At 31.1% G+C, this 22,836-nt stretch overlaps 6 protein-coding genes across 14 annotated transcripts in view; 2 read left to right on the top strand and 4 right to left on the bottom strand.

Moving 5' to 3' along the window:
- The first annotated feature begins 482 nt into the window (after positions 1 to 482).
- Positions 483 to 1,073, top strand: LOC133319456 (prisilkin-39-like). The gene has a single exon (XM_061523931.1). It carries the CDS (start codon positions 483 to 485, stop codon positions 1,071 to 1,073), a length of 591 nt encoding a protein of 196 aa, XP_061379915.1.
- A 358-nt stretch (positions 1,074 to 1,431) lies between these two features.
- On the bottom strand, positions 1,432 to 5,073 carry LOC116773954 (mitochondrial pyruvate carrier 2-like). 2 transcript variants are annotated; one of them, XM_032666549.2, is made up of 3 exons: positions 4,845 to 5,073; positions 4,721 to 4,761; positions 1,432 to 1,902 (listed from the first exon to the last, which is right to left on the bottom strand). In XM_032666549.2, exons 1-3 carry the CDS (start codon positions 4,927 to 4,929, stop codon positions 1,660 to 1,662), a joined length of 369 nt encoding a protein of 122 aa, XP_032522440.1. In that variant the 5' UTR covers positions 4,930 to 5,073; the 3' UTR covers positions 1,432 to 1,659. The 2 variants fall into 2 exon arrangements, with proteins under 2 accessions (XP_032522440.1, XP_032522442.1); XM_032666551.2 differs by lacking the exon at positions 1,432 to 1,902 and adding an exon at positions 2,522 to 3,109 and having other exon boundaries at positions 4,845 to 5,062.
- Positions 5,074 to 5,399: 326 nt separating this feature from the next.
- Positions 5,400 to 8,650, top strand: LOC116773902 (FERM domain-containing protein 4A). 2 transcript variants are annotated; one of them, XM_032666469.2, is made up of 2 exons: positions 5,400 to 5,919; positions 6,601 to 8,650. In XM_032666469.2, exons 1-2 carry the CDS (start codon positions 5,559 to 5,561, stop codon positions 7,251 to 7,253), a joined length of 1,014 nt encoding a protein of 337 aa, XP_032522360.2. In that variant the 5' UTR covers positions 5,400 to 5,558; the 3' UTR covers positions 7,254 to 8,650. The 2 variants fall into 2 exon arrangements, with proteins under 2 accessions (XP_032522360.2, XP_032522359.2); XM_032666468.2 differs by having other exon boundaries at positions 5,400 to 8,650.
- A 57-nt stretch (positions 8,651 to 8,707) lies between these two features.
- Positions 8,708 to 11,411, bottom strand: LOC116773930 (uncharacterized). Its single transcript, XM_032666512.2, has 5 exons — positions 10,780 to 11,411; positions 10,647 to 10,709; positions 9,658 to 9,756; positions 9,040 to 9,126; positions 8,708 to 8,954 (listed from the first exon to the last, which is right to left on the bottom strand). Exons 1-5 carry the CDS (start codon positions 10,853 to 10,855, stop codon positions 8,884 to 8,886), a joined length of 396 nt encoding a protein of 131 aa, XP_032522403.2. The 5' UTR covers positions 10,856 to 11,411; the 3' UTR covers positions 8,708 to 8,883.
- A 3,006-nt stretch (positions 11,412 to 14,417) lies between these two features.
- Positions 14,418 to 18,063, bottom strand: LOC133319423 (UDP-glucosyltransferase 2-like). Of its 2 annotated transcripts, none has more exons than XM_061523774.1 (8): positions 17,732 to 18,063; positions 16,826 to 16,916; positions 16,023 to 16,212; positions 15,759 to 15,950; positions 15,411 to 15,633; positions 15,113 to 15,332; positions 14,826 to 15,045; positions 14,418 to 14,704 (listed from the first exon to the last, which is right to left on the bottom strand). In XM_061523774.1, the coding sequence occupies exons 1-8, from the start codon at positions 17,873 to 17,875 to the stop codon at positions 14,431 to 14,433; spliced, it is 1,554 nt and encodes a 517-aa protein (XP_061379758.1). In that variant the 5' UTR covers positions 17,876 to 18,063; the 3' UTR covers positions 14,418 to 14,430. The 2 variants fall into 2 exon arrangements, with proteins under 2 accessions (XP_061379758.1, XP_061379759.1); XM_061523775.1 differs by lacking the exon at positions 17,732 to 18,063 and adding an exon at positions 17,164 to 17,348.
- Positions 18,064 to 20,774: 2,711 nt separating this feature from the next.
- The window catches only part of LOC116774139 (UDP-glucosyltransferase 2-like), a 217,049-nt gene continuing 214,987 nt past the window's right edge, over positions 20,775 to 22,836 (bottom strand). For all 6 annotated transcript variants that reach the window (XM_061523761.1, XM_061523762.1, XM_061523760.1 and 3 more), the window contains exons 5-9: positions 22,568 to 22,762; positions 22,270 to 22,492; positions 21,984 to 22,203; positions 21,672 to 21,891; positions 20,775 to 21,410 (exon numbers count right to left, since the gene is read on the bottom strand). In XM_061523761.1, coding sequence (XP_061379745.1) covers positions 21,137 to 21,410; positions 21,672 to 21,891; positions 21,984 to 22,203; positions 22,270 to 22,492; positions 22,568 to 22,762 — 1,132 coding nt within the window. In that variant the 3' untranslated portion in view covers positions 20,775 to 21,136. The remainder of the gene's footprint in view (positions 21,411 to 21,671; positions 21,892 to 21,983; positions 22,204 to 22,269; positions 22,493 to 22,567; positions 22,763 to 22,836) is intronic.

The following is a 22,836-nucleotide window of genomic DNA, read 5'->3' as shown; positions in this document are numbered from 1 at the left end:
ATTGTGATAAAAATCGCTGAAAGGCAAAAGAGAGGCGATAACCGGTGCTTTAGAGGCAAGAATAATGGCTTACCACGGTCGTCTGAGTTACGGACAGAATATCATCAAAGTTGGAAAAATATACTTATACTGAAATATAAATACTTATCACAAAAAGATACTCCCATAACAATATAGAATTCGAAATCTCTGGTAGTTGTTATAGAAAAATAATAAGTATTCCTAGCTCTAATTCAAATAAATTATGTGAATATATACGCAGTGTATTAAAGACGTCACAACTGATTAAATTTTTGACAATAAATTTTGCAATTAGAATAACTCTACACACAGACAATCCCGGTAAACATTGACTATATTGTAAAGTACCGTAAACAGCAACATATTTGACTTATAAAATACTATATGTATTTTGTATACGAAAAGGTTAAGAAATTATATTGAAAATGCCAAAGCATTCGTGAGACCGAAGAATTGTTTTCATGGATCTTTTGATATATACTGTTTATGACATACATTCAACAACCGCTACAAACCCCACAGCAATCATCGTAGATAATTCATTGGTATTCCATTATACATATTACTACGACTACACATATTACCACGACTACACATATTACCACGACTACACATATTACCACGACTACACATATTACCACGACTACACATATTACCACGACTACACATATTACCACGACTACACATATTACCACGGCTACACATATTACCACGGCTACACATATTACCACGGCTACACATATTACCACGGCTACACATATTACCACGGCTACACATATTACCACGGCTACACATATTACCACGACTACACATATTACCACGGCTACACATATTACCACGGCTACACATATTACCACGGCTACACATATTACCACGGCTACACATATTACCACGGCTACACATATTACCACGGCTACACATATTACCACGGCTACACATATTACCACGGCTACACATATTACCACGGCTACACATATTACCACGGCTACACATATTACCACGGCTACACATATTACCACGGCTACACATATTACTACGACTACACATTATAATCGAGATTTTTGTATGTACAATCCTTAGTCTATATTCAATCATTCGTACGTGGCCTCTACTAAACTACGCTCATATTGCACAGGACTGAATTTTTTTAAGTCGATGGTAACTAATGTAATACCTTTTTTATAAACAAATGTAGAAAAGGTTAAATAAGTTTAATTACTCAATTCACTTGCGGTATAAAGGAAGTGGTATGATAATTTAAATAATAATGCAAATAGCACATACCCGACAAGAAACGGAAACAACAGATAGACGGAATAAATTTGTCTTTGTAATGACAGCATGATGTCACCGAGTTGTTCACTCTATAGGTGTTTTCAAAATATGGGTGAATTCAAGGAAACACAATACTAAGTACAACAGTTGTAACATTTATAATAGTCAACAAGTGTTCAGGCAATGTAAAAAAATACAAATCTTAATATAAATTCAACAAAGATAATTTTCAACACATTTTATTATCTGACAATCTATTTTACGCATAAGATTCTTACTAAATACTGTTAACAGTTACACCTAATATAAATTCGTATATTTGTATTTATATAATTCGGTAATACAATATAATATTGGAAATATTTAGACATTTACATTTTTACCAACTCCCCCTTTGAGGCTGTGATATCTGTAAGCCCTTAGAAATTGGACGCCATTTGCAACGCCCAGTGAGAAGTTACACAAAGATAAGGCGTAGTTTATGGGCTTGATGACAAGACAGTATCTTGTCCATATAAGACCCGTCGCAGCCAGCGTAGCAGATTGAGTGGGAGATACCTTTTCAAGGGGACGCCGGAACTCATCTATCGAAGTTAAAACAAGAGCCTGAAATAAAAATGGTGGACATTAAGTCAATAACTTTTTAATGATATCGAAAAGCGCGGGAAAAATTCCTGTAATATACTCATGATCAAAATATGACTTGATAATTGATCGTGTTTTGGAACCCCGAGTTATAATTGTATAGCAATTACTACTTACTACTAAGCAATAGCTTCAACCATCTAATCTACGGATTATATATAATACGTATTGAAAAAGATTTTAAAGTCTAAAATCTAAATACTACTACTTAGTTGTGGCGTCTCAATGCCTGTTATCCCAATAAACTCCAGTAGCAACTTGAAAAGTATAAATATACCTATTAGGTACAGCAATTATTGTCTAACTAAAAAGCTAAACACATGCGAGAAAATATAACACATGCAAAATACCAATCAAAAGAAAAAAACAAGCGTTATAATTTTGAAAGTTATAAAAATATTTACCTCTGCATACACTTTGATAAAAAAAAAAGATTAAAATTTGGGGATTTTAGGGTTAAATATTTTATCGTTAAATGATGTTTCACTGCATCAATTCACATTCCAAACAATTTTAATGATATGATAACAAATATGATATGATCAAAAATCTGAAAATGTGTAATGAATGAAAATCAATATATATTATATATCTAAAATATATTTGTCAAATGTAAACAAACGTCAAAACAATATTATAATATGATATAAATAACCAGTGTAGATCATGAGACAATACTAAAAATATAAAATAAACACGATAGTTATAAAAAATATTGAACTAAATGAAGAATATCACATATTCTATATCACAAGTGAATATGTATTTGACATTAATTAGACTTGTCATGACAGTGACGTTTCAATATTCGTAACATGTCACAGATTTGAGCTATGACAATAATTCTGAATAACCATGTTACATGTATACAAAATGAAATTCTTTCTACCCCAGAACTAATATATCTACATCGCATGATACAAACACCCGTCTCTCATCACTTTTCCGCCTTCTTTAGAGACTGTTGATGCCTAATCGCTCGTGATATCTGATATACACTAGTGATGGCCACAAAAACGTTAACAGCGAATAAGCTATAGTTTTTCGGTATGATGACGAGTGAGTATCGTGACCAGATGATTCCTGTGGCTGCGAGGGAAGCTGATTGTGGTATGGATAAGCTCTCAACTGGTCGTGTCAAATCACCCAAACCAGCCATCACCAAGCCCTGCAATGGTGAAATCTCTTGTATTAAATATCATTTCAGGAGACATAAAAAATACGCGGCAAATACTGTTCTAAAAATGAATACAGGAAAAAAAATAAAAATGTTATGATCAAGTTACTATCAATATTTTCAAATATTTAAGCTGACAATTGTATCTGTTTGATCCTATTAGGGCGAGTTTACATCATCCAACTAAACTGATGGTATATTGGTCACATATTTAAACATTTTCGTATCAAAAACGAAACTTATTGAATATCATGATTAGGATCAAATAAATACATATAGCATTTTTTACAAGAGCTACAAGAATAGGTCTTAGTTGTGAAAAAAATCATTGCACTTGTAAAAAAATTTGGAAATGATTAAACTTCAGGAATATCAATATACATTTCAAATGTAAAATTACAAAAAAATATTTGGAACATAAAGGCAAGTCTACAATTATGATAGAAATGTCAACAGATACAAAAATACAATGGGTGATAAGAACAAAGTAAATACAGATAAAGAAATAATTAAATGTTAGGATGGAAATATTTAGATTTGATAAAAACATATCTTGTTCGAAAACCGCTTCAAGTCATATCTTATATGACTATAATATCTTTCATAGATAAAATATGTTTTGGGAAACCCTAAATAAATAGGTTTAATAAGATAAAATTTTGGAAATCCATTTTGGTCAATTATTTTTCAGATTCTTTTATGAGATTATAAAGTCTAATCAGTATAAACTAGAGCAAAAACTTATTCTGGTGATTCATATATACTTTTTTTTCTAAAAAATCTACTTCATGAGATCTACTACTATAGAAGGTAGTACTGCTAACTACCCATATTTAAGTAGGTAATCCTTGGTTTATTTTTTCAAATTTCATCACTTTTCCTTTGTTTTATCTTTTAGAGATTGTTGGTATTTGTAAGCTCTTCCTATCTGGTATGAATTCATTAATGCCACAACCATATTAACGGCAAAGAGACTGTAGTTTTTAGGTTTTATAATAAGAGAATATCTTGACCAAATTACTCCTGTGATAGCAAGAGATAGTGATTGTGATATTGACAAGGTTTCTGCCGGTCGGTTTAAATCACCCAAACCAGCCACAACTAAGCCCTGAAAATATGTTGGTATTTACAAAAAAAATAAAATAAATTACTGTCTTAACTTGATAATATATGACATTTCTATTAACCAAATATGGTTCAAATTCAAATTAGATGTACCAGGCTGTCATTAAAATATGATTGAAATAAAATATAAAACACAATAACAAATAAGCAAAGTAATAAAACAGTTTTGTGTAGTTCAATGGTTGTGTTGCACTTGATTTGTTTAAATCCACTTATTGAACATACTCAGGAAAAGTGAGGATGTTTATGTCCTTAAAAATAATTTGTTTATGATGCAGTTGTAAACGGGAGTTGTATGAATAGTGAAACCCAAACACCTTGATGATAATGAAAACATAATGTTGTGAAAAAAATCCAAAATCATACTTTTAGGATATTTAGATAAGTAGCTCAAAAAAGTTTCGTTATAGAAATTGACCTTGGCATTACTGAACGCAATAGTGATAGATTGACCTCGAAATGATATTATTCTCATACCCATTTAAAGGCTGGAGCCCAGAAGAAAATAGTTTTCGGTCCTACAAAGCATAGATATGTTTCATGTTAATTATGTAATAATATAATTTTATTTAAATTCATAAATCAAAGCAAAGGTAATTACCAGCTGCATGTTCCCAAAGAGGTCGTAATTGTGAAGGCACAAATTTGTCGGCCGTGTTTACTACTGCCTTGTATAACTTAGACATTTTAGTAGTTCCTTATCTGACGAACTGAGAATTTTATATATTGAAATGTAATAAAAACTACGACTACTACAAATTTCTTATCGGGCGAGTTTTTTGATTGACGGTTTGTAATGTAGTGAGATTTTGACGACTCGAGTGATGACATTGATAATAAACCGACCAAGACAAGGTCGGCAGTTTCTTTTACTTTATATTAAAATTGTATTAAAGTTAAAAAAAACTATTATGATTAATAAATATGTAATGTATCCACAAATCTCTTTTCAAAAATCGTTTAAAAAACCGACTCCCTTGAAATTGTTATTTGAGTAATGGCTTTTACAGTTATTAATATAATTGTATTTTAATTTTCGTTTACCAGTGTTTTACGCATTTACTTTTTCAGGAAATAGTTATTTGATTTAATTATGAATGTTATGCAGACATTGTTTAACAAAATTTTGAACGCATCTTATAATTAGAAACATGGGTGCGGGCATCTGCGTGTGAATGTGTCAGTGCAAAATGAAATAATTTATTATTTTCTTTGTTTATTTTCTGTATGTTAATTTCATTTAGTTCTTATCGTACTTTCTTAGTTTGTTTTAATCAAAACTTATGCTTTTATTGTTTGATGTTAAGTTTTGAATATGGGTACAAGCACAATGGGTAGCGATTTACATTCCGATAAGCAAGACAAATTACTGAAACTGCAAGCTCGAAAGAAAGAACTAGAGCAAATGCTAGCATCTAAAAACGAAGAACTTTATAAGTTATGTGTGCAAGAAGTTCAATTAACGGGCATCATGCCTCCAGAAGCTCCTCTTACTCCGGAAGTACCACAAAGAGAGAGATTGGGAAGTGTACGTAGTGTTGACAGGTCTACTGACGGTAACGACGTTCATGATGGATCAGATAATTCGTCTAGACGGCTTCGAAACGGTCCTGACCGTATTCACGATTCCGATCCGAATCTAAGAAAGAATAGACTATCAACTCCGTCGATATCAGGTATTTCATCAAAAACTTCGCACTCAAGGCATGTGCGCCGACCTGAAACAAGCTGTTCCAATTTTTTCCCGTCGCCTCCACAAGAACGTAATCCTGAAACCTTTTCTATTCATACCTCTCATACTTATCCCGCTTTGGCTGGCCGTCATGACATGCCAACAGATAACATTCAAAATGAACTACACCAGGGTCCAGTTTACCGACATCACACTTTGACTACGGAGTATACAAATAAGTACTACTATACTAATACAGGTGACCCGCAAAATGCAACACGCTTACGAGAGACTCATTTTAGTTCGAGTCACCCTGACATCACAACTCATTACACCCATGGGACAATATCCACTCCCCCAGTTCCCCCGCCGAATGGTATGCGTAATACACCACTTTTATACCAATATGCATCTCATTTGAAGTCACAGAATCAGCATCTTGGAGCACTGAATCACAACCATCAACCTATGCAATCCAAAAGAAGGAGTGACGGTGTCCGTCGTAATACTCTGCAGCGCACTCAAACATATCATCTCACATCACATAGTGATTATAACCAGCACTTAGAAAATATGACAGATGCATATCGACCACCGATGCCTGTGTATCAGCATAGATCACAACCAGATATACAGGAGCAGCCAGTAGATAGACGACAAATATTAATGGAACGAAACATTCCAGTTCCAAACACACTTCCGTTGCGGGAACGGAACACTATACGAAATCCATTGCACCTACAACTACAGGTGTCCACGGATGATTACGGACTTGATGAACGTAGAAATTACCCCAACACTATGAGTCCTGTAAGTCAAATGTCCGGACATTCACACAGCAACTTTGATTCTGTGAGTATGAACAAATTCTCACCCCTTTCTCAAGATTCGAAAGTAAAGGAGAAACAATGGTATGAGACAGCATTGGACTCTCCAACAAAAGCGGATCCACCATTACTGAAAAAGAGCTCAAGTATAAAACGGACCCCAAGTATAGGTAATTCACAAACATATGAAATAATGATTTCTTCAGGTCGACACTCAGCTATGCAGAGTCCAAACTATATACCAAATAGTCCACCAGTGTTGTCGCCTAGCGCTGTGTCTTTGGAGTCACCTAAAAATCTCACTGTCATCGAACAAGGTAAATGCATACCATACAGAGAAGAAACGAAACCTTTTGAAATGTCCGATTTCTATAAATACTCTACAAAGTTCCGACAAGCAAATGTCCAGAAGGCACCAAGTTCAGCTCATAATCCTGGTACAATTTATAATAAAATGCCCATGGAATTGCCGTCTTACAGCCAAGATCACTGGCACAGTCACGGTAATTAAATATTTAAAAGCTCGGTTTAATTCTGTTCCATAAATCTATGTTTTTGTATTTATATTTTGATTAGTTTAACTTTAGGTACTTAAAACATGAACAAGATCTCTAGAATATTTAGCGGCATTTCTATCTATCAAAAACTAAAATTTTTTAAATAATTTATATGTAAGAAATGCTTGGGTTCTCTGGAAAATTGTGAAACTGTTATCTGTGATATCTGTATAAGAATTACGAATTAGTAATTCACGACTGTTTGTTATCGGTAATGATGAAGTTATTTACAAAAAAAATAAATTACTATTAAAGTAGAATCGTTCATGACATATCAAGGAATATTAAGGATAACAGAGTTACATACAGAATGGTATAGAAATTTATTTAAGAAATTTAAATATTAATCATTTTTGTTTGTGTAAAGGGTGAATCATGTAAAATATATTATTTATGAAGGGTTAGTCTCAATAATAAATTCGAGTTAGTTTTTATATTAGTTAATTTAAGCCATTTTTATAATACGAGAAATTTAAATGACCGAAGAAGAGATGTTAGGATTTAAATTCGTTTGGATATTTGATTTTAATTTGCACAAGGTTACTTTACTTATAGACACTCTGTATTTATATATTTTGTCTATTTCATTATTAAAAATAGTTTGTACATTTAAAAATCATTATAATTCTATCTATTGTGAGAATTTGAATTCTAAAATCTCCTTTATTTATTTAAATTTCACTTAGGGTGACCATATTTTAGTGTCTGTAACATAATTGTGACAGTATATAAAATATGTCTACCCTTGTGATGATGCCTAGGTCCCACCGCTTAATACAATGTCTACTACACAATAAGCTTATTAATTATTTACTTTGCCAATATATTGTCAACCTTGTAAACATTGCTTGCCCGCCTTTTTTGCTAAATAATTGCCAAACGTCTGAATTTTTCAATGATTTACGACTTATATTTTGAAAGATTCTAAATTCAAAGATAATCTATTTTTTTTTAAAAGTCTGTCCAGTGTAGTGTTTGAATTACGAAATGATTATTCATAATTTTTTTTTTCTTTAAATTCTCTCAATTAAAACTAGTAAATGTAATCATTTAACAAGTACAAAGGTCCCCTGTTCTAGTCTGCGATGTTTGCAGCTAAAGTTCAAATTAACGACTGATTAAAACCTAATTTCCAGTGCCTGTGGAATAAATTTGTAATACTTGCCAAGCAAATTGTAACCTTCATGACTGCCTTAGTGTATCAATTGATATGTGTATTTGTAATTTAGTCTACATAAACACTATTGCAATTGAGAATTGCGTTTATGTAAAATTAACGAGAGTATATATTTTTGTATCTCGGTTACAAGCTGTATAATTGGGTTGAAATAAATGACAATTATTATCTGTGTTTTATTTCGTTTTAATTGTGATTGCCATAATTAAAAAATATATAAATAATAACAATATACCTATGCCGTATTTATATATTAATATTATAGTATTCTTCTATAGTTTTAAAATTATAAGTGAAGAATTATGTATAGGTTATAATTAAAAGACAAAATTTTATTAATTAATTATATTTGGACCGTCGTTTTAAAACATGATCGCGTTCTCGTTGTTTTGTGATTAACCGCAACACTACTGCTGGTTTCTGTGAATTTTTGCTAGCAATCTAAACATTGATTGTCTGTCAAAATTTTCATATTTTCCTATGGAATATTATGATAAATTTAATTTGTGTATTATTAGTAAACAATTTTTGTTGAAGTAACAAAAAAAAAATTGGAATCTTACTTTGATCTGATTTTCTTCCGTTACAGTTGTCACCAACGCAGCGTTTCCCAGGAGTAAATCCACCATTTATATAATCATCGTCTCGACCTGTTTTGAATATTGAAATAATTGTGCTTTATTTTTCAGATGTTATAATCGTGTTCCACTAATTAGTGAGTAGGGCATAGCATAGGAAGTCTCAACTACATACTACATTTAGTATACAGAAAGCGATAAATTTGAATGTTATATGTATGATAAACCTGTTTTTGGCTTAAAACTCTAAAATTTGATTCCTTGGAAACTTCTGAGTCGACTTTGACAGTCATTTATCCACGATATTTGATTGTGACAGCCATTTATCCAATAATTATAAAAAAAAAGTTTGATCACCCATTTTATTTTCATAAAAAATCTTTAGATGATGCAATGAAGCTTTCTATTCTTATACAATTGTAATGGACTTAAAACAGATAATTATTAATAATAATTCATAAGCTGAAATTGTGTTTATTGCAATATCTTTTTTTAAAAGGAGACGACCATCTCTCATGAAAACTATGTTGTATTTGAGGAATGTGTTCAATGAATTTCAGATATTCGTCAAAATTTATTAGTCTGTAATAAAGTCAGAATTACCTGCGTCCGGTAACTGTCCATTCGAGCAGCCTTCATCCCACATATTAACACATCGTTTTCCAGGACTGAAGTCACCATTAATGAAGTCATCATCGCGACCTATTCCGACCATGATCGAGCATATATTTGATAATTAATAAAATTTATTATAATCGTCTGACTTTGTATTAGATAGGTTTTTACAGCTATGCAGTAATTGTTTAAAAAATCTGTGTTGCTTTATTAAGAGTTTTTTTTAATCATATTTGTTTGAAAACACCTGTTTGTCGCCCCTTTTCACAATATAATAATATTATTATTTATGATGACGACTAAGATTTTCGGGATTATTCATTTATATAAAACTAATATTTTCATTCATTTCATTTGAGTATTGTAATTTGTAGGAAATTAAGAAATCGTTGGCGGTAGAAGGCGAAAAACAACACCAACTCACAGACATTTTCATCTCGTCTGCCGTCATCACGGTTGTTGCAAAGTAATCGAGACGTCTCAGATACGTAGATATAAAATAACAAAAAAGCGTTGCTTATCCGAAATTCTCTATACCAATTAATTATTTGGAGGTGTCTGTTTGTTATTTCAGATTAGTAGCCTTCCAATAAACGCAAATAAAAGTAAACGTTTAGTATACGAGTTCATGACACATACCTAAAAACATTTTTTAAATTATTTTTGTCTTTTGTCTGTGACTCTGTTTGTTGTATCTGATCTCTGGAACGGCTGGGCAGATTTTCACGGGGATTTTACTCGCAGGTAGATAGTATCATAAAAAGCAACTAAGGGCTACTTTATAACCGAGTTCAAAATTCCTTAATTCGACTACATGTAATGTATTTGTGACAATACTAATATTTGAATTAAATTCCGATTTCAAAATATTTCTTTATTCGAAGGACGTTAAGGGATATTATGAATAAGGATTGTGATGCGTATATCAAAGGCGATTTATATGCGTAACAGATAGTTATATATAAAAAAGTTCTCACCAGCTCCATTCATCCCGCCATTATTACAACCCTCGTCCCAAACATTGATGCATTTGCTTATGCCTGAATGACAAAATGGAGAAAATTAGTCAATGTTGTTGTTAGAAGTAGTGAAAAGCAGTAAGAAACTCACCTCCCAACGGATATAGTCCTGATGCATTGACATGGATTAGAGAAACCAGCGCTATCATTATGAAAAATCCCTTCATTTTCGAAAGTTTTTGTAACGTTATGCTGATTAGTAAGTTTCAAATACGTGTGGCTTATATCAAACAAAATCCCAGTATTTTATAGGAGCCACATCAAGTGGGGCTACCGTATTAATTTTTGTGAATCGATTCGTTTTCAATGACCACTTTAGATAAATTAATTAATAAAGCCGAGTTTAGGTACGTGATAGGTCCTTGCGGATAAGCACTTTGTGGTGATATAAGATAATTATCGAAATTAACTCATTATTTTGGTTTGGATGTAAAAAAAATGTGTCTCGTGAAAGCTAGAAGCCTAAGTTGCTATCACCAGCTTTTCTTATCAAAAACAATATCTTTAAGTATAATAACGTTCTCTATATTTCCCAAGTGAAATTATCTGAGAATATGTGAATGTTCCATATTTTAACACAAAATTTTTTATATAAATACTTAATATTTTATTTCTTCTGTTTAATTTTTTATATGAAAGTAAATTTACTTTTTTTTATACGAACGATAATGAATAAATGTATTCAGCTAAAACTGAATCCTTGGTTATCGGCACAATGATTTCTTAGGTCTCATTTGGTTGAAATTCTTATGATAATTAAATCATCATCTAAAAAATGTGAATTGATGTTCAATATATATTTAATTTATACCAACAACGATATAAGGTAAAATCATTTGTTATTAGGAAATAAAATAACTTCAACTGAAAGACAAAAACGATTACTTTGAGTTTTATACCATTACAAATGAAAAAATATTTTTGCAATAAATACTTTTGAAAGGCTTCATAGTAGCGTTCTGTTTAATAATACAAAGGCCTTGGATCTTACTACTGTGACAATGGGAGAAAACATGGTTTTTAGTTGTTTATTTTGTCTATAAGTAGCCGCCATTGTCTTGTACGGAGTGACATAAGCGTTTTCAAAAGTTATAAAAGTGAAATTATCGAAGAAACACAATCTTTTGGATGAGTTCAATAGTCAATATTCATTCACACTTTAACAAAATAATTACGCATTTTCGTTGGAAATGAATATATTTGGACCTCGGGGTAATATAACAGGGACCTCGAATTGACTTATAAAAATTATATATATAAATATATAAATATATATATGTATCGTAATCGATTGCTTTTGGTGAAGTGATGGGACTATTTTTGCTAAAAAGTATTAATTAAGTATGTGGTAATATTTTTTTGGGTATTATCTCTTTGATGGAAAAGGAATTCTGTTAAATAAAAAAAAAAAAACAGAAAAATTTTCTTTGATATTGATATATATGGATGGTCTTTATTTTTCGAATTTTGAATTTCGAATTATCTTCGGGGCATTTTTTCATTAGATTTGATTTTATTTTTTTTCACCTGTAAATATGAAATATCTACGGTTTTTTTTTAGATATAAATGTTTCTGCCAGCTGTCAATATTTAAAGAGAGGTGTGCAACGACAGCTTAAATGCTGATTTCATTAAATGTTACCTTATGCCTCCTCTACACTACTCGCGGAGTTGAACGAAGTTAGACGAATAGGATTGTGTAGAGATGCACTTCGGCTTACCTCGTCAAACTTTACTTCGCCTCGGGTGACTTCCATTTGTTGTCGGTTTTTGGTACCGAGTCAAAGGGCCCGAAGTTGCACTAGTGTCGGCGCCTTATAGCGCTCATCGCAAAGTTGAACGAGTCGCACTTCGGACTGTTGCCAAAATATCTCGAGTACTTCGCAGAGGAACTCCGCGAGTAGTGTACAGGAGGCATTAGGTGTCCATAGAACATTTTACATGCAAGTGAGACTTTCTTTAAATGAATATTACAAAAAATAATTACCACAAATGAATAACAAAAATAATATTTGTTTTGCTTCGCAAAAAATATAGGCAAAGTATCCCAATACTAACAAGTCCTCCTTTGTATCTTAAAAGTGAACAATTCAGATTATTGTTACTCAACAAAAACAATTATGTAATAATTTTAAAGACATGGGTACGAAAATAGAGTATTCTAAGAAAACTAATTTTGAGATTTTATTTAAAATTCAAACATTGGTAGCGACCTCTAAGTGTCTTTTAAAAAATTTCAAAAAGTACACATACTTTCTTATGCTATATAACCAAATTACGTTGTGCCCGAGACATTAAAGATTTTTTTCTCTCTTAAGAATAAGGACTACCCTAATATCTACATATATAGCCGCGTATTTATTATTCGAAATTTCAAACAATCATAAAATTTTTGTGGCTAAAATCAATGGAATCCAAATTGCAAAACAAAAAAAAGAAATTATATGTAGCTGCTCAAACAGGTATTGCATGAATTTTTAACGTTTTTACGCTGCATTAGATTTCAATGTACCAGTACGTACCATCAAGGTACTTAGAAAATATATAAAGTATAAACATCATATTACACTGTCAAATTCATATTCAAAATCTTCTCTGACAATCAAATAATATTAAGAATAAAATAAATGTTAGAATACACTATAATACACATTAATATATATGTGTATGCTCAAATAATACGTTAACCTTTGTGTCAATATTTTTCAAATGTTTGTACAATTGTGATACAAAGGACGAAACGAGACCGTTATAAAAATATTTTTATTTCAATGAAAGTATAAAACACTATTGGTATATTTTTTTATTCAAATCACATTAATTTTTAATCACTAGTATTAGAAATCACAGTATTAGAAATAAGTTAAAATCTTAAATCGTTACATTTATACATACCTACATGTAAATTGAAACACTAAAATGAAAAAAGAAGTAAATAGTTATAATGTACATTAGTTAATACTATTTCTCTCTCGCCACTCGTCAGAATATATACATATAAAGTTATATAAAACCCGTTTTTGTAGACAAAGAGTTTATTATTGCTTACTGAATAAATATTTCAGAACACGTATTCTTAACTCTATTTCATAACAGTAATAACAATCGAAATTATAGTAAAAAAAATAAATTAAAGGGATTGATCTGACTTCAACAAAAGTTATTACAATATGTAAAAAGCAGCTAAGTAACTTAACTTACTCGCCTTATCAATACCTCATTTACGCATTATGTTTTCCCGGAACATATAAAAGATATTTGGAAATTGTCGTAATTTAATTTCGTTCAGAAAAAATTTAAGTCATCTAATGTCAGATTGTTTCTTTAATAAAACTTTTAAAAAAGCAATCTATGTATGATGTTTGTATTAAATACACAACAAAATAGGTCTCAATTAAACAGAATCATGGCTCTAGCTGCTTTAAGTCTAAACTGACATTATAAGAAGAAATGTAGTTGCGAAAATTGTAACGATTACTCTTCATGACAAGACTGAAGCATTTCTTTTATTCTTACTGATATCAACAAAGAAATAGATAACGACTAACGTGCATTACACGAATGATAAAAATATGAGGGGTAAAATAAAAGGTTTCGGGGCACCTCAAGGGAGCGTTTATAGCCATTATTGTTTATATTATTGACGAAAAAATAATCGAGCGATTTAGTCAGTTCCTAAAGTTAAGTGAACCGAACAGAAATTTTAATAAAATGAAACTCATTCAAAAGTAGTTTACATGCGTTAATCTTTTTTCTTTAATGTTTTAGGTCTCCGTATATTGGTAACAAAATGATACAGATATGTTATTACAAACAAAAAACCGAGGACACCAATTATGAACACTAATATCAGATCTAAATAAAGCTTTTGGTACAAAGGCACATTTAATGCGACAGAGCGTAAATGTTGCGCTCCACCAGTTCTTGCAACCAGTTCTACGGATTTTACAAGCCTTTGGCCTGGAGTTGGGCTTCTGATGAAGAGGGACGATAAGTGTTTCGCTGTGGCTCGATAGCTAACATGGATAACAAAATAATTTTTTAGAGCGCATAAATCTATTAGGGGATCTTCTTCATTTTATCAATATGTTCCGCTGGAAATGCTTACTGAAATTATATTTGCAACAAATCGTTTACCTGGAGTTAGTCATCATTTCCTTTATTGTGTTCTTCAAAACTTCCGGTGTATTAGAGTTGAAATCAATCTGTTTCCCGAATCCTTTAGCAACGGCTCTATTAACATTATTGTATTGATCAGCAAATAATGGAATTCCAATTATAGGTATTCCAAAATACAGTGTCTCAATAATCGACAGCTGACCCCCGTGAGTTATAAAGAGTTGGCAGTTAGGATGTGCTGAAAATTAGGTTCATAATAGTATTGACTCTTTCTTTATAAATGAATTAAAATTACCAACACTTACCTAAAATATACTGTTGAGGTGCCCAAGGAACGGTATGAACATTTTTGGGCTGATCTTCTGGAATATGATCCATTTTTAATATCACAGTTTGGTCTACTTCACCGAGGCTCTTAAGTATACCTTTTTTTAAATATCTTGGTATTCTTGTTATATTCAGCGATGAACCTAAGCTAAAATAAATTACGCCGTTCGATGATTCGTCCATCAGACCTTTCAAATCCTGTAATTAGATATAAAGCGATTTGACAAGATGAAATTTAATCTTTTCATCCGGAAACTCTTTTTAGCAAAGACTTACGAATGAGGGAGACGGTTCTATGGGTTCTTTTATATGATAGCCTCCTATGTGAATATAGTTCTGTGGTAAAGATATTGCGTCCCCCGTTACAACATCAGAGTTTCCAAACATCAAGGAAGCGTTATATTTAACATCTCTAAAGTATGGTAATTCTCTTCCTCTTTTCAGGATTGCTGATCCAAAAATGTTTTTAAAATCCTCGTTTTCTTGATTTTGTCTATACCTGAATAAAAATTATTAGACAAAATGTTTGTTGCTTTTAAATTAAAATAAAATATAATTTAAAAACAAGATTAAGAAATAATTTTCTCATATCTTCTTTACGTTTATATCTTTCTATCTTCTTACCAGGTGTAGAATAGTATTTTAGTTAGAGACCATAACTGTTTAGCTCTATTCCAAAATGTTCTAGAGAAGTTTGTAGAGTAGAAAAGAACGTTATAATTAGGATTCAAGTGCTCATCTATAAGAGACAGAACTAATGTGTGAGCTTCCATTGTTGAAACCCAGATCAAAGGACAGTTAAATAGTGAAGCAAAACTGAAAAAAAAGAATGTTTTTAAGTGTTAGTTCATTAGATAATGATTTTTTATGATGATTTTATTTGAATACCCAGCCATTGTTTCTGTGTGTAACCATTCAACTACCACAACATCGTACTGTTCGTTGGAATCGTTGATGAAATTCTGAACATTGTCTAACTCTAAACTCTTCACAAGATAATCATGAGTTGTCCTGATCTTCTGTTCTTGGGTCATAACGTGTCCTTTTTTGTTTATCAAAGAAACAATATCGAAGCGGCCTGAAGGAAAGTTGAAGTTCTTATTTAGAAATTTAGAATAAGCAAAATATTTTTTTGCATCCAATAAATGTTTGTTTGTTTAATAATTCCTATTGTAAAAAGGAGGTCATTGAATAAATGAAATAAATAAAATGAATAAACTCCTTATAAATTTCAGATAGGGCTAGCGATTTTATTTATTTTATCCCACGTTTTGCTTACATGAAAGGAAAATAATTTTTACGTGCTAAGAACTTTGTTGAGTATCACTATAATGACTTTCACTAGTCATACTGATGAAAATAGTGTTTACCATAAAGAGCCTACAATTATGAACTGAACTAATTCACTAGAAATATAACCAATCAGTTATAACAGTTATACAAAAACATTCATATTTACACAGCAGTACTTCAAGGTTTCTGTGCACGTTAGAAGATAGGTAAGTAAATAATCTATTACCAAGATGATTAATAAAATCCTTGAAAAGGAAAGTTGCTAAAAAGGATTGAATTTAGTATTGTAAATTTTGTTTTCTATTTAATTTGGATTGATCAGTATTTAGAGGCAGTATTTTTAACATTTCTGTCGGAAACTGTAAAGCAATGTTAAAATTTCGAGAAAATTTAAGAACCTTTAGGGAAAAACCGACTACTTGCGGATATGTCGATTTGTCGAAGTCCTTTCGGAGCATTTTCTATCGGAGAAGGTGTGAGGTAAGTCACCTGAGGAAAAAAAGAAAAAGAAATTCAAAACCGTCTGATGTTCTTCAAGTAAACTAGAATTTTAATTTATGTTTAATTATATCGAGTAACGATAAACGTCCATCAATGTAATTGAGACAATTAGGTAAATGATGTTTGCATTATTACAGTTTTCAGCTGGTTATATTTTGTATAATTGGATGGACCAATGTCTATAATCGTCTAGGTTGGTTTTGTAAAGGAGAATATATAAATTAAATTAACGTACCTTGCTGCTAAATTGGGATATCTTAAAAGAAATTCACATTTATTTACAGTGGCTAGATGGTCTAAGATTGAAACGATTTTTACATTTAGATTGGTTGATCAGTTAAACATCAAGGAATTAAGCCAAGCTTCCAGCAACAACACCAGATAAGACCCAAAATTTATACATATAAAAAACATAATAATGCAAAAATATATATTTGTTTTGACATAGAAATATTTTAATTATAACAATATAAATATATACACAAAAGGTTTGTATATTTCAGATTAGGTGATCGACAATTTTTGGAGTACGTCCTCCCAAGATATGAGAGACGGTACAGTGTATTGTATTGTGATTTATGACTCTATCAAAACCCACACATTGACCAGTTAGTCGGTCTACCTACTACCTACCTACGCTGTACTAATTAATAGCTGATAGCCACCAAAAAACTTTTCAGGCCCATTTGCCCTCTGTACTTCTAACCTTAATTAATTACTCCACTGTATATATTTATACACCTTTTGTATATTGTAATTTAGTTTATAAAGAGAGATTTAAATTGTGTATAAATTATGATAACCTCGTGTCCATCCTTGACCAAATGCCATACGGTAGCTTCTCCGAGAATGTAATGGCTCTTCCACGGTATTGGGAATACCACCAACACTTTGTAGGCGTGACATAAATACAACTTTATTAATAACAATAAACACGTGTAGTACATCGTACATTCGCTTTAATTCTAAAGTATTGACGGTAAATTGCTCAAATATTTACAGTAAGCAGCTGTCTACTAGCTTATACTACTGCATAAACGGCGAATACTAATTAGCTGATAAACTAAATAATATTTTATTAGGACTTAATTAATAAAAAAAAAACATCAAATAATAAAATATATATGAAGTGGAACAATTAGGTCCACATACGTATTATCTCTATCCGTCGTTATAGATTCCCGAAGTGACAATAAATTGGGAAGAAATAGAATTTTTACTTCACTTCACCTGCCAATGTAGGCAGATAATATTTTTATGCGATATTTACTGTCACTGGTCAAAACGTAAAAGTTCTGTTTTCAACACACACGTTGCAAGAAAAATATTTTCCATTGTCAAAAAACGGGATTTAACGTGATTTTATTTTGTACCTTAACAATAAATGCACGTTTCAGCCACGGTGCACTGGCCTTTATTACAAACTGTTAAATGTCAATTTGTATCCGAGGCCGAGGAATCTTCGTCCACTCTCATATTTTTATTTTTCGCTGAATAAATTTAACGAACATTAGTTTCCTTATCAATATATCCGTTATTAAGATTTCGTAAAAATATTTTGAGATAATTTGAATTGTGTGTCTGGTTTAAAAGAGCACATACCACATACCTATTAAAAATTTAAAGATATTTGCTTTTTTATTATGGATCTCCAAAAACTTCTATAACTTTGTGATAGGTTTATGTTGCCCCTTAACGTCCGATATTTAAAAATGGATTTAAATTTAGATTTATTTTATGCGCTACTAAGTTTAAATACTTATTTTTATATATGACAAATTCTTATCTATTTATATGATTGTTGAAATGGAAATATTAACCATATAGCTAAAAGTTAAACTCTAAATTAGAAGAAAATACCAAGTGACATTACAAGTACAGCTGACATATTTGTTTTTTTAGATATACCTAATAATTATCGAAAGCTACTCATATTTAGGCAGCAGTATCATTACCACAAGTTCAAACTGCATAAAAAACGTTTTCCTTTTCTTATTAAATTAAACAAAACAACTTGCGTAAATATAATATAATGTGCGAGAACTAGACAAATAACTGTCAACTCTGCGCATGTAATGTGACAATAGAAAACTGGTCGTAAGCTCGGGGTTTATCAAAATCTTCATCTCCTTTATTGGGATAACTAAGATATTATTATACAATATTCATTGATAAGTACGCATTTAAAAAATAAAAGCTCATTCGTATTTATAAACAATTTTGTTAAGAGCAAAGATGGCTCGCGAAGTATTGTGAATTCTCAAAATGCGTTTTGTGATAATTGTGATTCCTATTTTCACTGTAATTGAATTCAAAGATTGTTTTTTTTTTCAAATTTTGTGTGTAATATCATCATTATGTCGGAGGCATTTTGAGGGATTTTGTTTTGAGAAGGTGTAGGTTGAGCCAGATGAAAAAAATATACTACAAGTGAATCATTGTTTATTATCTGCCTGACTTTAAAATGTGTAATTAATCGCTATTGTTGTGTTTATTGAGCACACACTTGACTATAATCATTGTTAATTTTTTGACATTTGTGGAGCGTTTTATTGAATTCAAATTATCAGTTACCTGGATACATCGCTGTGCCGTGGCTCAAACTACGTGTAGTTAATTCAGTTTCAGAAGGTAGTTATTTTTAAAGATTTTTTCTTTTAAGATTTAGATTTAGTAGCCTTCCACAAGTGTGGTGACCGCTTTGTATAGTAAACTCACTTTTTATGCACAATTTTGTAGCTTACGAAGGTCAGGATACCCGTTACCATTTTTAAATATGAAGATATAAAAATATAACCTTTGCTTATTGTCAGCTTACAATAAATGTAAGAATGTGTGTTTAGAATTAAAAAGGTTTTTACGTAAATATTACGACAAGTCTTTTTATATTTAACGGCTCTTCGTGTCGCCCTGTTCGTGCTTCTTTTAAATTATTTTTGTTTCTGTTATTGTGGAGTTAGACACTTAAATTACGAAAGACGGTTTAATCTACATTAATTACTAAATTCTTAAACGATGCATAGCAATGTATGCAATTAAAAACTAGTTTTAAATACATTTCAAGATCGATTACTTCTTTTTAAGTGTCTAATGTCTGTATATTTTATGTATAAAATCTTTAAAGAGTGTGATATGTGATGGTTATGTAACTAATATTTGATAATAGCTATTGATTTTGATCATAACACAAGTGATTTGATAGGTACACAAACGATTTGCTTCAGAAATTTCGGGAAGAGCAATCAAGGGTTGAATCTATATAGAGATCATGGTACATCATCGTAAGTGTGACTGATATTATCTGATTCGATCCATCGATATGATTTGCAAGAGCAGATGCTTGGTTCAAAAGACCATCTACCTGAAGAGGGGAGGAACAGGAGAGAAAGTTAATGAGTAAGTCAAAAAAAAATTAGGAAAAGAATGTCAGTGGCACACCGGCAATATCACAAAAACCAAATAAAAATACTTTTATAAGATTTTTTTTAGAGTCCCCGTAACCTTTTTTCTGTATTTCTCTTCGTACTTTTAACAGTCTATTTGTGATATAAGACACAATCATTATTTATAGAGGAAATATGATCGAATTATATAAAGAATATTACACTGTCACAATTCCAGATCATTATTGGAATAACGCTAGAAATTATGTCAAACTATTGTTAATTTTATTATTTGAATAATTTATAACTTTAATAGAAAGTTTACTGATATATTATATTGATGGTTATCATATAAGTGTTTATATTTATGTCTCTTTTTTCTTGTCAACCAAATATATATGTAAAAAAAAGATTTCCCTTAAAGAATCTTTATCAAAATAAATAGATTGCGAGAAAAGCGACATTTTCAGTATTAATTTATTTTCCTCTATGTTGAAGTATTTGTACTGCATTTTCTATTCGAAATGACACAAATCAATATACGCTACTATAACATTATAGGTAGGTTTAAAATTTACAATACAAATACATGTACAAATACAATGAACATCTTTTTACAAAAAATTTATAATATTTCTATCATTCAATACATACAACATAAAATGAATAGCAATTACGTTTTTTTTAATTTAATATCTACATTGCGGTTTTATTGTGAAACAGATAAATGTATAGTGTCGAAGTCCCGACCAATATGGTATTAATTACCACATTTAATTTAACACTTATTAAAAAAATTACTTGTTCCAAACCATATATCTACGTCTATTTTGTCTTAACTTTTTTTGTCTTTTTCGTCCCTTTGCTTCCATTTCTTATGAACCTTATTACAAGAACGCATAATACTATTGCCACGAGGATGAGAATAAGGAGATCTAAAAAGAATTTCTGGTAGAATGGTAATTGTAAAGCTGGCGATCGTAAATGTAGGGCGCCGCGTGTATGGACAACATGCTCTGTCCAGAATACCAATTCATCTCCTGGCGTCAGAGGACGATTATGGTAGATGAAAGACAGTTCCTTCGCTTTTGACTTGTATCTGAAATGTATGACACTTAAAATTAATAAAGACTAATTATTCTTTATCATACCTGACAAATATTAAGTAATTTAATATTCATACATGATTAGGATAAAAGATTATAGTTTCCCGAATTATTTGATGTATGTAACCTCTTTAGGTACATATTTTTAAATAAGCAATATATATATATATAATTGTCATTTATTTGAGTTTAATACTCAATTAATTCAATTATAATGAGAACAATATAAATTGGACACAAGTTAATCAACTTACGATGGATTTTGCAGCATTTCCTGAATCGCTGGATACAAGTCATCGGTGATATCTTCTGTTATTTTTATATAAATACCGAAACCTTTATTGGCAACGGACCTCATGTTGACGTGCTGATCAGCTGCAACTGGTATACCAATAACCGGTACAGCGAAGTGTATAGCCTCAGTCGTGGAGAGCTGTCCTCCGTGTGTCATGAAGAATTTAAGATTAGGATGAGCTGCAATAACATGGAATTAACAATATTTCTTCTGTATTCTGTCACAAAGAATCGAATAAGGGTTCCAAATCATCGTAAAAATGCATTCTTACCGAGAATACTTTGCTGTGGTGCCCATTTCACCAGATGGACATTAGCTGGAACTTTATCCAAATCGCTTTCGAATTTCCATATCACTGTTTGTTTTAGTTTACTAAACATTGCTAGTAACGATTTTTTCATCGATTCAGACATGTCTTCACTCTTCAGATTACTTCCCATACTAAAATATATAACGCCATGTTTTGCTTCATCCATTAATTTTTGTAGATCCTAAAGATTATAAAAATATATTTATTATTCAAGATATTTTTTAAACTTAACTAAAGTAAGTCTTACCTTTGGTAGCGGTTTTACTTCTCTGTCAATGTGGTACCCAGCGATATATTTAGCATTCTGTGGAAGTCTAAAAGGCGTGCCTATAGATGGGTGAGAGTTGATGAGCAATAGGGAAGCGTTATAAATTACTTCGTCGTAAGAAGGTAATGTGACCCCTCTTTTGTTTGCTATGTCAGAAAAAACGCTGTTGTAAAGTGATCTTTCAAATGGAGTGCTCAATAAACTGAAAACGAAATTAAAATATTATAAAATGGATGTCAGATTTATATGAAGATATTTTTTTTTGTTTTTCTTTTACCTGATAAAAATATATTTTTTTGCAATCCTATAGAGTTCTCTTAAACGTTCCATAAAATTGAGAGGTGGTTTGCTGACTGAGAAAATGTCTACACTGTAGGATGGGTTAGGAATTTCATCAACTACTTGGAGGATTTGCCAATGAGCTTCAGTCGATCCGAACCAGATAAGGGGACATTTAAAAAGTGGTGCAATTCTTAAAAAAAATATTGAAAATTATATTTATATAATAATTTAATAGTTCGTCGAATTCTCATAAAACGTACTATC

The sequence above is a fragment of the Danaus plexippus genome, chromosome 20 (genome assembly GCF_018135715.1).
Source record: "Danaus plexippus chromosome 20, MEX_DaPlex, whole genome shotgun sequence".
Taxonomy (NCBI): Eukaryota; Metazoa; Arthropoda; class Insecta; order Lepidoptera; family Nymphalidae; genus Danaus; species Danaus plexippus.
The sequence above is the reverse complement of the archived record's forward strand: the minus strand, read 5'-3'. Positions and strand labels throughout refer to the sequence as shown.

Bases quoted from the DNA above. Each gene is read 5' to 3' on its own strand.
- LOC133319423 (XM_061523774.1), bottom strand. From the start codon at position 17,875: ATGTACTACACGTGTTTATTGTTATTAATAAAGTTGTATTTATGTCAC. The intron at 16,213-16,825 runs GTTCTTAAATTT...ACTTTCCTTCAG, and splicing joins TAGTCGGTTTTTCCCTAAAG to GCCGCTTCGATATTGTTTCT. The intron at 15,333-15,410 runs GTAAGTCTTTGC...ATCTAATTACAG, and splicing joins TAGAACCGTCTCCCTCATTC to GATTTGAAAGGTCTGATGGA.
- LOC133319456 (XM_061523931.1), top strand. From the start codon at position 483: ATGGATCTTTTGATATATACTGTTTATGACATACATTCAACAACCGCT.
- LOC116773930 (XM_032666512.2), bottom strand. From the start codon at position 10,855: ATGAAGGGATTTTTCATAATGATAGCGCTGGTTTCTCTAATCCATGTC. The intron at 9,757-10,646 runs GTGAGAACTTTT...TGGTCGGAATAG, and splicing joins TGGCGGGATGAATGGAGCTG to GTCGCGATGATGACTTCATT. The intron at 8,955-9,039 runs GTAAGATTCCAA...AATATTCCATAG, and splicing joins CGGAAGAAAATCAGATCAAA to GAAAATATGAAAATTTTGAC.
- LOC116773954 (XM_032666549.2), bottom strand. From the start codon at position 4,929: ATGTCTAAGTTATACAAGGCAGTAGTAAACACGGCCGACAAATTTGTG. The intron at 4,762-4,844 runs GTAATTACCTTT...TATGCTTTGTAG, and splicing joins TCTTTGGGAACATGCAGCTG to GACCGAAAACTATTTTCTTC. The intron at 1,903-4,720 runs GTATGAGAATAA...TTTTTATTTCAG, and splicing joins GGGCTCCAGCCTTTAAATGG to GCTCTTGTTTTAACTTCGAT.
- LOC116773902 (XM_032666468.2), top strand. From the start codon at position 5,559: ATGGGTACAAGCACAATGGGTAGCGATTTACATTCCGATAAGCAAGAC.